The 14,952-nt window shown below is 38.9% G+C and overlaps 1 protein-coding gene across 5 annotated transcripts in view; it reads left to right on the top strand.

The window, feature by feature from the left end:
* Nucleotides 1-14,952, top strand: part of PHACTR3 (phosphatase and actin regulator 3) — a 273,840-nt gene that overhangs the window by 218,233 nt on the left and 40,655 nt on the right. For all 5 annotated transcript variants that reach the window (XM_055266142.2, XM_055266145.2, XM_055266141.2 and 2 more), the window contains exon 8: nucleotides 13,146-13,299. In XM_055266142.2, coding sequence (XP_055122117.2) covers nucleotides 13,146-13,299 — 154 coding nt within the window. The remainder of the gene's footprint in view (nucleotides 1-13,145; nucleotides 13,300-14,952) is intronic.

Below are 14,952 nucleotides of genomic sequence, written 5' to 3'. Positions count from 1 at the left end.
TTTTATTTTATTTTTTTAGAGACAGGATCTCACTCTGTTGTCCAGGCTGGAGTGCAGTGGTATGACCACAGCTCACTGAAGCCTTGACCTCTTGGGCTCAAGCGATCTTCACACTTTGGCTTTCTGAGTAGCTGAGACTATAGACATTTACCACCACACCCAGTTAAGTTTTGTATTTTTTTTGTAGAGATGAGGTCTCACTATGTTTCCCAGGGTGCTCTTGAACTCTTGAGCTCAAGCAGTTCTCCCACCTTGGCCTCTCAAAATGCTGGGATTACAGGTGTGAGCTACTGCACCCAGCCTATAGTAGTATATCTTGAAGTCAGGTAGTGTTGTGCCTCCAGCTTCATTCTTGCTCAAGATTGCTGTAAATATTCAGTGTCTTTTGTGGCTCCATACCAATTTTAGATTCATTTTTTTCCTATTTTTATGAATAATGTCATTGGTATTTTGATAAGGATTGCATAGAATCTGTGTTTCACTTTGGATAACATGGGCATTTTAACAACGTTTATTCTTCCCAGCCATGGACAAAGGATATTTTTTCATTTATTTGTGTCATCTTCAATTTCTTTCAATGATTCATAATTTTCAGAATACAGATCTTTCATCTCCTTGGTTATATTTATTCCCATTTTACTGTTTTGTAGCTATTGTGAATGGGATTATTTTCTTGATTTCTTTTTCAGATAGTTTGCTATTGCTGTACAGAAACAGTAGGGATTTTTGTATGTTGATTTTTGTATTCTGCAACTTTATGGAATTTGTTTATTTTAACAGTTTTTTTGGTGAGGTCTTTAGGGTTTTCTATATAGAAGTTCATGTCATCTGCAAACAGGAACAATTTAGCTTTTCCTTTCTAATTTGGATATCTTTTTTTTTTTTTCTGTAGCCTAATTGCTCTGGCTAGGACTCCTAGTGTTGTGTTGAATGAAAGTAGTAAAAGTGGGCATCCTTAGCTTGGTGTGGTGGCTCACGCCTGTAATCCCAGCACTTTGGGAGGCTGAGGCAGGTGGATTACTTGAGGATAAAGAGTTGAAGACCAGCCTGGCCAACACAATGAAACCCCATTTCTACTAAAAATACAAAAAATTAGCCAGGTGTGCTGGTGCATACCTGTAATCCCAGCTACTCGGGAGGCTGAGGCAGGAGGATCACTTGAACCAGGGAGGCTGAGGTTGCAGTGAGCCAAGATTGTGCCACTGCACTCCAGCCTGGGCAATAGAGCAAGACTCCATCTCAAAAAAAAAAAAAAAAAAAAAAAAAAAGAGTGCTCATTCTCAGATCCTGGAGGAAAGGCTTTCAATTTTCCTCCTTCAAAATGATGTTAACTATGGATTTGTCATATATGGCCTTTATTATATTGAGTTACATTTCTTCTAAACTGACTTCATTAAGAGCTTTTATTACAAAGTAATGTTGAATTTTGTCAAATGCTTTTTCTGCATCTATGATGTAACATATTAATTTGCACATATTGAACTATCCTTGCATCCCTGGTATAAATCCCACCTGATCATGTAGAAGGATCTTTTTAAATGTGTTGTTGAATCTAGCTTGCTATTATTTTGTTGAGGATTTTTATATCTATGTTCATCAGGGATGCTGGCCTATAGTTTTCGTTTTTGTGTGTCCTTATCCGGTTTAGTAACAGGTAATGCTGGCCTTGTAGAATAGTTTGGAAATACTCCTTTCTTTTCAATATTTTAGAATAGTTTAAGAAGAACTGATATTAGTTCCTTAAATGTTTGGTGGAATTCAGAAGTGAAGCAATCAGGTACTGGACTTTTCTTTGATGGGAGGTTTTTTGAGTACTGACTCAATCTCCTTATTCATTATTGGTCTGTTCTGATTTTCTGTTTCTTCAAAATTAAATCTTGGTAGGCTATATGTGTCTAGGAAATGATCCATTTCTTCTAGGTTATCCAATTGTTCATACTGTGCATTGTGCATGTAATTGTTCATAATAATGTCTTATGATTCTTTCTCTGGTATCAGTTGTAATGTTCCATTTTTCATCTGATTTTCTTTCATTTCTTAGTCTAAAGATTTGTCAGCTTTATCTTTTCAAAAAAACCTCATTTGTTGATCTTTTGTATTTTCTAGTCTTTATTTTATTTATGCTCTAACGTTTATTTCCTTTCCTTCTACTAATTTTGGGTTGAGTTTGTTCTTTTCCTGGTTTCTTGAGGTATAGTGTTAGGTTGTTGATTTCACATCTTATTTTTTGATGTAGGCAATTGTTGTATGCTTCCTTGTTACAACTGCTTTTGCTGTATCTCATCAGGTTTGGTATGTTTTGTTTTTATTTTTGTCTCAAGATACTTTCTAATTTCCATTTTAATTTCTTTGTTGACTCCTTGGTTATTCAGGAGCATGATGTTTTACTTCCTCATATTTATAAAGTTTCTGAAGTTCCTTCTGTTATTAATTTCTGGCTTTATACCTTTGTAGTCAAAGAAGATATTTGATATGATTTTGGTCTTAAATTTGTTAAGATTTGTTTTCTGGCCTAATATATAATCTAGGAGAATGTTCCATGTGCAATTGAGAAGAATGTGTATTCTGCAGCTGCTGGATAGAATGTTCTGTAAATGTACATTATGTCTGTTTTGTCTAGAGTACACTTTAAATCCAATATTTCTCTGTTCATTTTTTGCCTGGATGATCTGTCCATTGCTGAAGTAAGGTGTTGATATCACCTGCTATTATTGTGTTGCAATTTATGTCTTCATTTAGATCTAATAATATGTGCTTTATATATTTAGGTACAAATTTGTATGCATATATTTTTACAATGGTAATATCTTCTTGTTGAATTGATTTTATCATTGTATAATGATCTTTTACAGTTTTTGACTTAAATTCTAATTTATCAGATATAAGCATAGCTACTCCTGCTTTTCTTTGGGTTTCAATTTGCATGGAGTTATTTTGTCCTTCCCTTCACTTTCAGTCTATGTGTGTCCTTAGAGGTGGAGTGAATGTCTTGTAGGCAGCATACAATTAGGTCTTGTTTTTAAAAATCTATTTAACCACTCTCTATTTTAGCTGGAGACTTTATTCATTTATATTCAAAGTTAGTATTGATGGGTAAAGACTCCTGCCATTTTGTTAGTTGTTTTCTGGTTATTTTATAGATCTTTTGTTCCTCTTGTCCTCTTTTGTTGTTTACCTTTGTGGTTTGATGGTTTTCTGTAGTGTGAAGCTTTGATTCTTTCCTTGTTCTCATTTGTGTATCTGCTGTAATTTTTTTTGTTACTATGGGGCTTATATAAAAAATTATAAAGTTATAATACACTATTTTAAGTAGAAAACAATGTAACTCTGGTCACATACAAATACTCTAGACTTTTATCTTACCCCACTCCCACAATTTATAATTTCGCTGCCTTAATTTACATCTTTTTAGTTTTGTATGTTTCCTAACAACTTATTATAGCTGTAGTTATTTTTGACCATTTTGATTTTTTAATCTTCGTACTAGAGATTTGAAAGATTTACCTACACCATTATCATAATGTAGATTCCGAAGTTGATTATGAATTTGCCTCTACCAGTGAGTTTTATACTTTCACATGTTTTCATGATAGTAATTATTGTCCTTTCACTTCTGGTTGAAGTACTTTCTTAAGCATTTCTTGTAAAGGCAATCTAGTGGTAATGAATTTCCTCAGCTTATTCTTGCCTGGGAAAGATTGTATTTCCTCCATTTCTCAAGGATAGCTTTGCTGGATATCATATTCTTGGTTAGTAGGGATTTTCTCCTCCTTTCTTATCATCCCGTTCTCTCCAGGCCTGAGAGGTTTTGGCTGAGAAGTTTGCTCATAGACTAGTGGGGATTCCTTTATATGTGACTTTGTTATTTTTCTTTCCTTCTGCTTTTAGAATCTCTTCTTGTTTTCACCTTTTGGTGGTTTGATTATGATGTATCTGAGAGAGGACTTCTTTGAGTTAAAGTTATTTGGGGATGTTTGAGTTTCATAGATCTGGATGTCCATATCTCTGCCAACACATGGGAATTTTTCACCTGTAATTTTGTAAAATAAGTTTTCCGTGTTTTTATCTGTCTTCTTTGAAAATTTCATAATGCAAACATTTGTTTACTTAATGGTGTCTCATAAGTCCCATAGGCTTTCTTCATTTTTTAATCCTTTTCTCTCTCTCTTTTCCCCTCTGGATGGGTTATTTTGAGTTCAGAAGTTCATTTTGCTTGATCTAGTCTGTTGTTGAAGCTCTCAATTAAAAAAAGTTATTTATTGAATTCTTCAGCTACAAGATTTCTGTTTGTTCCTTTTTAAATGATGACTCTTTATTGACTTTCTTATTCAGATTATAAATTGTTTTCCTGATTTCATTGAATTTTCTACTGTATTCTCTTGTATCTTGCTAAGGTTTCTTAAGGTCATTATTTTGAATTTCTTCTCATGCAATTCATAAAGTTTTATTTCTTTAGGGTCAGTTACTGGAGAATTATTGTGTTTTTTTGGCAGCGTCATGTTTCCTTTCTTTCTTGTTTCTTGTGTCCCTGCATTGATATCTGCACATATTGTGGCACAGTCACCTCTTCTAATTTTATAGATTGGCATATTTTGGGAAAAACTTTTACCTATAGATGGGTCCTAGGGTGTCAGTAGGGTAGAGTATGTTGCCCTTGGTTCCAGGTGGGTGCGGTAACATAGTCTCTGTGCAGGTTTTTCAGCTGTAATCAATGTCAGCAATGTCTGTGAGTACCTCTGTTGCCTAGTCTTCAGAAGTCTGTGGCAATAGTGGTAGCAAGCTATAGTGTTAGTTTCCTCATTGGCTGCCAAATACTTTTTCTATGTACATTGAGGTAATTGTGTGCTTTCCTTTCTTCAGTTTGTGAATTTTGGTAAATTACATTGTTGCTTTTTGAGTGATAAACTAATCTTGCCTTCCTGAAATAAAAACTCCACTTGGTCATGGTGTATCACAATTTTTATAAATTGTTGGGTTGGATTTGCTAATTTTTTTAGAGTTTTACATCAGCGTTTTTCAGGAATATTGGTCTTTCATTTTCTTTTCTTGAAATATTTTCTAGTTTACTTTGTCAGAGTAAATTCTGGCTTCACAGAATGATTTGTAGTCTCTCCTGTCTTAGTTTATTCATGCTGCTATAACAAAATACTACAGACAAGGTGGTAATAAATAGCACAAATTTATTTTTCCCAGTTCTGGAGGCTAGGAGTTAAAGATGCTGGCAAGTTCAATGTCTGATGAGAACCCATTCTTCATAGATGGCACCATCTAGGTGTCCTCACATGACAAGAGATGGAAGGACAAAAAGATGTGAACTATCATGAAGCCCTTTTTGTAAGGGCCTTAAATCCATTCATTATGGAGGAGCCCTCAAGCCATTCATGATGGAGATCTCCTGACCCTAATCACTTCCAAAAGTCCCTGCCTGTTAACACTATTACATTGGAGATTAAGTTTCAACATGAATTTTGGAAGGGACACAAACATTCAAACCATAACAACTTCCTTTCACTTTTTAAAAATAATTTATATAAAATTAGTATTGTTCCCTAAATGTTTTGTAGAACTCATCAGTGCATGTGTCTGAGACTGCAGTGTGTATGTGCATGAAGATTTTTAATTCAAAATTCTATTTTTAATAAATATAGGTCCATTCTGGTTACATATTTCTTCTTAAGTGAGGTTTGGTAGTTTGTGTTTTGCAAGGAAGTTGTTCATTTTATATCAATTGTCAAATTTATTAGCATGAAGTGATTCATTATATTTTCTTATATCTTCTTAACATCTGTAGAATTAGATGATGTCAGTCTCACCTCCCCAGTTTCTGATATAGGTAATTTGTGTGTTCCCTTACCATCTCTTTTTTTCTTCTTCTTCCTGATGAATTATTTTCTTTATTATTATTTTTTATTTCATTGGTTTCTGCTTTGATCCTTATCATCTTTTTCTTCTACTCCTGTGGTTTATTTTGTTCTTCTTTGTCTAGGTTCCTAAGATGGAACCTCATATCATCGAGGCCTTTCTTCTTTTTTAATATTGGCATTTAATGTTATAAATTTCCCTGTTACCATTATTTTGATATATTGTATTTTCATTTGTTTCAAAACACTTTCAAATTTCCCTTTTGATTTCTTATTGGAGCCATGAATTATTCAGGAATTTAGTTTCCAAATATGTGGGTATTTTTCTAGAGGTATTTTTTTGTTATTGATTGCCAATTTATTTCCACTCTGGTCAGAGAACATACTTGATGTGACTGAGTCCTTTGACATTTATTGAAGCTTATTTCTGGTCCAGAATATGTCCGATCTTGGTAAATGTTGTGTGTGTACTTGAAAAGAATGTGTGCTCTTCTGTTGTTTGGTATAGTGCTTTATAAGTGTTAGATCAAATTGGTTGATAATGTCATTCATGTCTTCAGTAGCCTTACAGGTTTTCTATTTATTCTATGAATTATTTAGAGAGGGGTTTTGAAATCTCCAAGTAATAATGTGTGGATTTACTTATTTCTTTCCTCAGTTCTATCACTTTTTGCTTTATGTATTTTAAAGCTCACATAGGTTTGTCAATATTTAGTATCATTATGCTCTCCTGATGAAGTTTTCTCTTTATCATTATAAGATGACCCTTTTCAAAGAACCTGATGAGGTTTCTTGCTCTGAATTCTACCTTGCTTGACATTAGTGTGCCCATTTCAGCTCTGTTTGATTAGTGTCAGAATGGTACATCTTTTTTAAGATTTTATTTTTAATCTATTTGTATCTTTATATATAAAATTTTGTGGTTATCTATATGTTCTTTATATATAAGACATGTTTTGTTGGCAGCATATAGTTTTGTCTCATGTGTTAATCCATTCTGAAAATTTTTGCCATTAGGGTATTCTAACCATTTGCACTTAATGATTATTTTATTAAGTTTAAATCTACCATCTGGCAATTTATTTTCTATTTGTTCCATCTAGTTTTTTCCATCTTTTCTATCTTTCTGCTTTCTTTTGGATTGAGTGATTCTTTTATTCCACTTTATCACCTCTGTTGGCTTATTAGCTATATACCTCTTTGACTATTTCCATAGTTATAATGGTTGCTTTAGTGGTTATAGCATACCTCTCTGTCTTATCACTGCCTACCTCAAGTGATAGTATGCTAATTCACTTTTAGTCTCATGACCTCACCAGAGTATACTTCTGTTCTCCTTTCCCAACATTTGTTCTATTGTTGTCCATTTCACTCATGTTATAAACCTCATACTACTTTATTTTTATTATCAAAGTCAGTTTTCTTTTAAAGATAAATAATAAGAAAAAAATTATATATTTACACTTGTGGTTACCATTTCTATTACTCTTCTTTCCTTTGTACAGATTCAGGTTTCTATTGGCTATCACTTTCCTTTTGCCTAAAGGATTTCCTTTGTCATTTCTTATAATGCAGGTCTTCTGGTGATGAAATCTTCCAGCTTTTTTATGTCCAAGAAGGTACTTGTTTTGTCTTTATTTTGAAAGATAGTTTTTCCAAGTATGGAATTCCAAGTTGTCTGGGGTTTTTTTCTTTCATTACTTTGTAATTGTTGCGCCACTGTCTTGTCATCTGCATTGCTTTTCTTGAGACATCTGCTGTCATTCTCTTTGTTACTCTATACAGAGAATACAGAGAATGTCTTTTTATTTCTGTACACTTTTAATCCATTCTGAAAACTTTTTCACGGTTATAGATTTTGATTACCATGGCCCAGACACAGTTTTCTTTATGTTTCATGCATAAAGTTCACTGAGCCTTTTCCTGCTTCTTTGCAGACATGGTAATTTTTTATTAGATGACACATGTGAATTTTACCTTCTTGGGTGTTGGATGTTTTTGTATTCCTATAAATACTCTTGAGTTTTGTTCTGGGAAGCAGTTAAGTTGCTTGAAAATAGTCTAATTCATCCCAGGTTTTGCTTTAACATTTGTTAGATAGAACCAGAGCAGTGCTCAGTTATTGAGTTAGCTCAACAGCTAACTCCCATTCCAGAGGCAGAACCCCCTGTGTACTCTATTCAATGTCTGTACATCATGAAGTTTTCTGTCTGGCTGATGGGAACCGGCCCTCTGTCCAGTGCCATGTGTGCACTGGGCACTGCTGCCTCATCATTTCAGAGGATTCTTTCCTCAGAGGCACATATTAATCCACTGAAGGTTCAAGGGACCCTCTGCAGATCTTTGGGTCTTCTTACTGTACAACTCTCTCCTCTCCAGGTCTCTTTCACGCTAACTCTGGCTGTCCTGATCCCCTTGGCCTCTCAGGTTCATCTTCTCAACTCCGGGAGTTTTCCAGGCTCTTCCTCGGTTCCCCCTCCCTGGATTGTGGCCTAGCAACTCTCTAGAGGCAGTAGCTGGCCAGTCATGGGGCTACTCCATTTGATTCTCATTTCTCAAGGATCACTGTCTTCCGTTGCTAATTTCTAGCACGTTGAAAACTACTGTTTTATACATTTTGACTTCGTGTTTGAGGTTTGAGTGAGAAAGACAATTCAGTCCATGTTTGTCCACCTTGGTCAGAAGCAGAAGTTAATGTCATAGCTTTTTACTTTGAAGACTGAGACAAGTTTTCACAGCACATTCCTTCTAGAGAACAAAGTTAGGCTCTGCTATTGGATGTCCCCAGATGGGAACCCCACTTATCTTTTAGGCTTCAGCTCAGATGCTACTTCCTTCAGAAATCCCTTTCTGGCACACTACCTTCCTCATGTGGTTTATTGGTTCTCTCTTGCACCAGATCATTTTGCAGCTTTTGAGTTTGTATATGGCAACAATGAACAAGGTATAATCCTTGCTGTAGATAAACTCGCCATATTTGTTTTTCCCTATGGAGTGAAAATGTTTTAAGCTCATATAATGACTATGGTTAGGGAAAGAGACACACAGATAATTAGGATATGTTGTGACAACGCACAAATAGAAACACACATAATGTGCTTGAGAACATGAGAAATGCCGGTTTTACTGTTCTTTCCCTCACCTGACCAAGCTCAGCAAGGCATGTGCGGCATCTTCCTCATCTTTGCTCTTCAGTGCCAGGTATAGGAGAGGCCCATTATGGACAAGTGCCTTATTGAACTCAGCAGATCCATGAATGTCGGGCTGGGAGTGTGGTCGCTGGGGTCAGGCCTTGGTTTACATCCAGGTTCTGCCTCTCAACCACTCTGTGCTTCAACAGGAGAGGAGGAGGTCCTGCTTAGTTTTGGACGTGCTAAGTTTGGGATGCCTGCTAGAGATCTGGGGCAAGCATGGTAAAGAAAGCTGAATGTGCAAGCCTGGAGTTCAGGAGGGAGGTGGTGTCTGGGGATGGAAATCTCGAGCTAGTAGCAGTTGGTTCTTAGTGTCATGGGACACGGGAGGTCATATGGGAAGCAAATGTGGACAGAGAGTGAAGGGGTTTGAGGATTGGGCCCTGGGCACACCCACCTCTGGAGGTGGGGGACATGATGAAGAGCCAGCAAAGTAAACTGAGACATGATCATTGAGGCAGGAAGATAGCAGGCTAGGGCAGAGACCTGGAAGGAGAGAGAAGAGAGCCTTTCACAAAGAAGGGAGTGACCAATGGTGTCTATGCTTCTGTGTGCTTGAGTACAGAGTCTGGGATTCTCCTGAGCATCCTTTGCTCCACTGGGATGGAAGATGGGACCTGATGAGACCGGGACTAGGGGAATGTCCTGAGCCCCACACGTGTTGGTATCTGTGTGCAGGGAGCATGGAAGGCAGTTCCTGCTTGGTGAGGTGGAGCTGAGAGTGGTGCCACTTAGCAGCTATCTGTGCCACTCTGGTACCCGGAGAGAAGGAGCCGGCATTTGCCCATCCTTCCTCCTAAGCCCTGTCAGTTGTGCATTGAAAAGATGCCCCCACCCACCACATTTGCTGGAGTTGGACTAGAGCTGGTAATTTCAGGGTTTTACTTTTTAGTTTAATTTCTTGCACGATGCATGGATTTTTATTGAGTTTTGCCAATAAAGAGCTCCATAGGGTATTACTGAGCAAGACTGGTCTGAAGATAAATGAAAGTTGTGTACTTGGAAAGACAATGCTGTATTATTTTCAACCGCCCCTGAGAAAAAGGCTTTTTGCACTGGGTAAGCTCTGGATCAGGTCCAATACAGACAGCCTTGCAAAAGTGGTGTTCTAGGGAACACAAGATGGGTCAAATGATGATAGTTCAGGGGGAATGAGTCTTTGAAGAGCTCTAGCCCCATTCTGTTCCCTCGGTGGCTGCCAGGCAGCTGGTCTTCACCACAAATGCAGACCGTCACATGTCAAGGCTACTGCAGATTGAAGAATGGGGCACAGGACTGGAAAAGGTGAAAGATTCTCTCAAAATTCCACCAATTTTTCTGGAATAAACATTCCTTGTTTTGCTGTAAACATGTGCTTAATTTCCAGAGTTGTGAAAAAGTTGACTGCAATCTTTTTTGCCAGTTTTCTCTTTGCTTTTACAAAGGAGAGATTTTTTTTTGTCATTTTCTGTGATGTTACTTAACAATGTTCTTTCTAAGCAATGACTTCTTTTTTTATAAGGAAGCTATATAAAAAATAAAATACAGTAACCAAAATTAAGTAAAATGATCAATTCTTGGCTTTTATATGCCAATTTATTATAATATATATTTACAAAATTGGACACATACACATATATATTTTGGCATATAATATGCATACTTTCATTTGCTTTCTTTAGCAATATATAGTGACTATCTTTTGTCATTCCGTAACATATACACCACCATTTTTAATAGGTACACAATATTCAGGTGGAACAGATGCATTGTAATTTAACAGGTGTCCTCTGACTGGGTGTTTACGTTGTGTTCAATTTCTTACATTTATGAAAAAGTCCGGGATGAACATCCTTTTATGTACTTTTTATGTGCTTGTCCCAATCATTTTAGGAAACAGATTCCTAGAAGTGGGATTTCCAGATCAAAGGTTAGGAAGAGAAAGCAAGCATGTTTGGGGGCATTTGGGGAGGGTGATGTCTGTCACACAACCTAGACTGAAAGCTCTCCCTCCATCCCTGCACTTGTTTCTCAGCTTCTACCTCCTGCTCAGTGCTAGGCAGCCTGCTGTGGGAAGGCATGCTCATTTAGATTAATTCAATCAGTGGATAGAAGGGTCACTCAAATCCATGAAAAGTCCCCATTTTAAGCTATGTCTTTTGGAAATTTCCTCTTTTGTCTTTTAAGTAGCAAAACCTGGTAACCTTCTGATACCTTGGTGAAGATCAGTCAGATCTGTTTTTGTTGTGGTCCTACCGTGTATCCTTGCTTTGTTCATAGAGGCTGGATTAATAAGTAAATGAGAATGATTTGCTCCTAGCACAGATTTCACACAGAATGAGTTTTTGTTTATGTCTAGAAATGTGCAAAGAAGGGAACTTTTTCTCAGTTAAGAACAAATATGATTAAACGTATGTGATGATAAGCCTGAGACATTTGCAATGGGCTTAAGGACTTGCTTCATCAAAAGCTGAAAAGATTAAACCACATTCAGTATAGTTTTATGTTTAAGCATATTATAGTTCTCTGAAAATGGCAGTTCCTTTTTCCTGTATTAGTCCCTTAGCATTATGAAGGAATCTATCCCGAGACCTTTGAGACCTTCCTGCATTCATGAATGTCACCGTCGCATTCAGTCTCTCTCATAACATGCAGTAAAGGCCAACTGAAAAATGCCTGCGACTCCTCCAGGCTCCTCAGGAGACTCTAAATACAAGACTGCAGTCATTTATAAAGCTATTAAAACAAAGTGGGGCCTGAGCCCTTGCTGAAATGATCTTCAAAGTTGTTTTCTCTGTGAAACACATGGCAAACAATCGCATGTTCGAAATTCAAGACTTGGCTGAGTTCCACTTTTTGTGTCTTACTTTATCCCAAACTTCTGTGAAACAACCGTGTTGTTCAACTGACTTTCTTGCTTTGTATTCCCGTCTCCACGCTAGGAGTTGACTTCCTTTTAGGTACTGTGTTTCTTAAGAAATAAAACCTGCCTTCATCTATGGAAGTGACCATATTGGATAATGACTTGAGCCCCCAGGAATTAAATCCCAGCCCCAAAAAACTGCAAAACCACAAACTGCAAAACTGCAACCTACATTGCATGTGATACTTTGGAGTTACTTGCAGGCAGCAGTATCTGCAGTGACAGGGCAGGTGGGGACTGTGCTGTTCAGAAGTTCAGTTAACCAGCACCCACATTTCCTAGTGCACTAAGGAATGACCCTCTCTGCCTGTGAAAGAGCTAAATCCCATCTCTGCTCCTAAGTAAATATAAACATTCCATTCCCTAATACCTTCCTCTCACGTTGATAACTTCACTCAGCTGATTCCAGACACACATAGGACACAAAGGCTGGCCTAGCAGACCTGGAGTCAGCCCACCCTTAAGTTCACGCAACAGTATTCACCGATGATCTACCATCTCCACACCCTGCTAGGACATGGACGGGTGGGGGAAAGGCTGTCACTTAAAGTCTCTGCAGGAGACAGATGATTAAAAAACTGAAAAGATAACAGTTGGTTGGGAGGAATTAAGATCAGTGGAGTGGTGGTGATTGGAGATTCAGAGGGTTTCTGAGGACCTGGGTCCAACCCTGGATGGTCCTGGCAGAGCTGTGTGGTAGGCAGAGGAAGGAGATGACACGGAGACCCTAAGGCGGGACATCTAGAAACTGAAGGAAGAGCCACGTGGCTGGGGGGACGGTGGGCAGGGAAAAAGTGCGGGACCATGTGGAGCTGGGTGGGGGCAGCGGCCACCATGGGGAAAGTCACTGTGTCATTTTTGGTCCAAACTCAGACATTTTTGAAAGAAAAATGTGGGTGCTATTAGTAATCATCTGGGACAGCAGGGGTCAGCCGGGACTGTACCTGGAAACCCATGAGTAGGGGGCTTAGTGGACAGAGACGGTGACATCACCTTGCCCCCGTGTTGCCCACTGTTCCACTGGGAAGTGCCGCAAGCTGGTGAGCATGTGTCCTCTCGGTTCTAGCCACCATCACCCTGGTCTGCAGTCCTTCCTCTGGCAGGTGGGCAGCTCCATTGACAAGCCAGCCCTCCACTGAGACCTGTCTCCTTTGTTCCCTTCTCTCCTCTTGCCCTGGACGGGGCTTTTAGGAACACTGCCACGGAAATGCAAGAAGGAGCTCCTGGCCGTGAAGCTAAGGAACCGGCCAAGCAAACAGGAACTAGAAGACCGGAACATTTTCCCCAGAAGGACTGATGAAGAAAGACAGGAGATCCGGCAGCAGATCGAGATGAAGCTCTCCAAGTAAGTGGCAGCGTGCGAGCACAGCCGGGCCTGTGCTCTGGCCTTGCAGGCTGAGCCCCTCTGAGATCCCACATCCTGGGTGTGCCAGGCCGGGACGCACAACCCACCGTCTGCGGCAGGTCTCTTGACCCTGCCACCGTTGATGTTTGGGGCCGTGTGGGGGCCCTTTCCTGTGGGGGCTGTGCCGTGCACGCTCAGATGTTTAGCAGCATTCTCGGCCTCTAAACACTACACCTCCCGTGACAACCAAAACTGTCCCTGGACATCATCAAATGCCTCCTGGAGGGTGAATTGCTCCACTGGCCTGTAGCAGCCAGGCAAGGACTGGGCCAAACTGATGAGAACATGGTTTGACAGTGTTAGAGACAGGGGGCAGTCTCTGTTCACCTCTGTCTGATCATTTTCCTGCAAGAAGGTGGATCCATTGTTGCCAGATCTTCTAAGTTTGTCAAGTAAAGCTACCCCCCCACCCACACACACACAGTTATGCAGCCACGTGTGACTTAATGACAGGATACATTCTGAGAAATGCGTCATTAGGAGATTTTGTTGTCGTGGGAACATCACAGAGCGCACTACACGAACCCAGAGGGTGTGGTCTGCTGCACATCTGGCTACATGCTGTAGCTGATGGCTCCGAGGCTACAAACCCTACAGCAGATGACTCCACTGAATACCGTAGGCAATTCGAGCACATTATGGTATCGAAACATTTCTCAACATAGAGAAGGTACAGTAAAAATATGACATACAAAATAAAAAATGTCACGTCTGTATAGAGCACTTACCATGAATGGAGGTTGCAGGCCTGGAAGGTGCTCTGAGTGAGTCCCGAGTGAGTGGCGAGTGAATGGGAAGGCTAGTGCGTGACTGTGCACCACTGCAGACTTCAGAATCACCGCACACTTAGGCTAGCTAGATTTACATAAACTTTTTTTTTCTTTAATAGTAACTTTTTACTGGATAAACTTTAACTTTTGGACTCTTGTAATAACACTTAGCACTAAACACAAATTATACAGCTGTATAAAAATAATTTCTCTTTACCCTTATTCTACAAGCTTTTTATATTTTTCAATTTTTTAACTTTTTAAATGTTTTATTAAAAACTAAAACACAAATGCCACATTAGCCTAGGCCTGCACAGGGTCAGAACCATCAATATCACTGTTGTCTTCCTCCTCCACAGCTTGTCCCACTGGAAGGTCTTCAGGGGCAATACCAAGCATAGAACTGTCATCTCCTGTGAGAACAAGGCCTTCTGGACTCCTTCTGAGGGACCTGCTGGAGGCTGCTTTACAGTTAACTTTTTTTTAATAAGTAGGAGAACACTCTAAAATAATCATTAAAATTATAGTGAATACATAAAGCAGTAACATAGTCATTTAATATCATGATCAAGTATGATGTACTGCACGGTTACATGTACTAGTTTAGAGGCCTTGGCAGCACAGTAGGATTTTTTTACACCAGCATCGCCACAGACATGTTAGGAACGCGTTACACCACGATGTTATATGACAGCAACAATGTCACTAGGCATTAGGAATTTTACAGCTGCATTTTCATCTTCTGGGACGACTGTCGTGTATGTGTCGTATGTCATATATCATTGAAATGTCATGAGGTGCATGTCTGTGCATATATACACAT

This window comes from Symphalangus syndactylus, chromosome 24 (assembly GCF_028878055.3).
Source record: "Symphalangus syndactylus isolate Jambi chromosome 24, NHGRI_mSymSyn1-v2.1_pri, whole genome shotgun sequence".
Classification (NCBI taxonomy): domain Eukaryota; kingdom Metazoa; phylum Chordata; class Mammalia; order Primates; family Hylobatidae; genus Symphalangus; species Symphalangus syndactylus.
The sequence above is the reverse complement of the archived record's forward strand: the minus strand, read 5'-3'. Positions and strand labels throughout refer to the sequence as shown.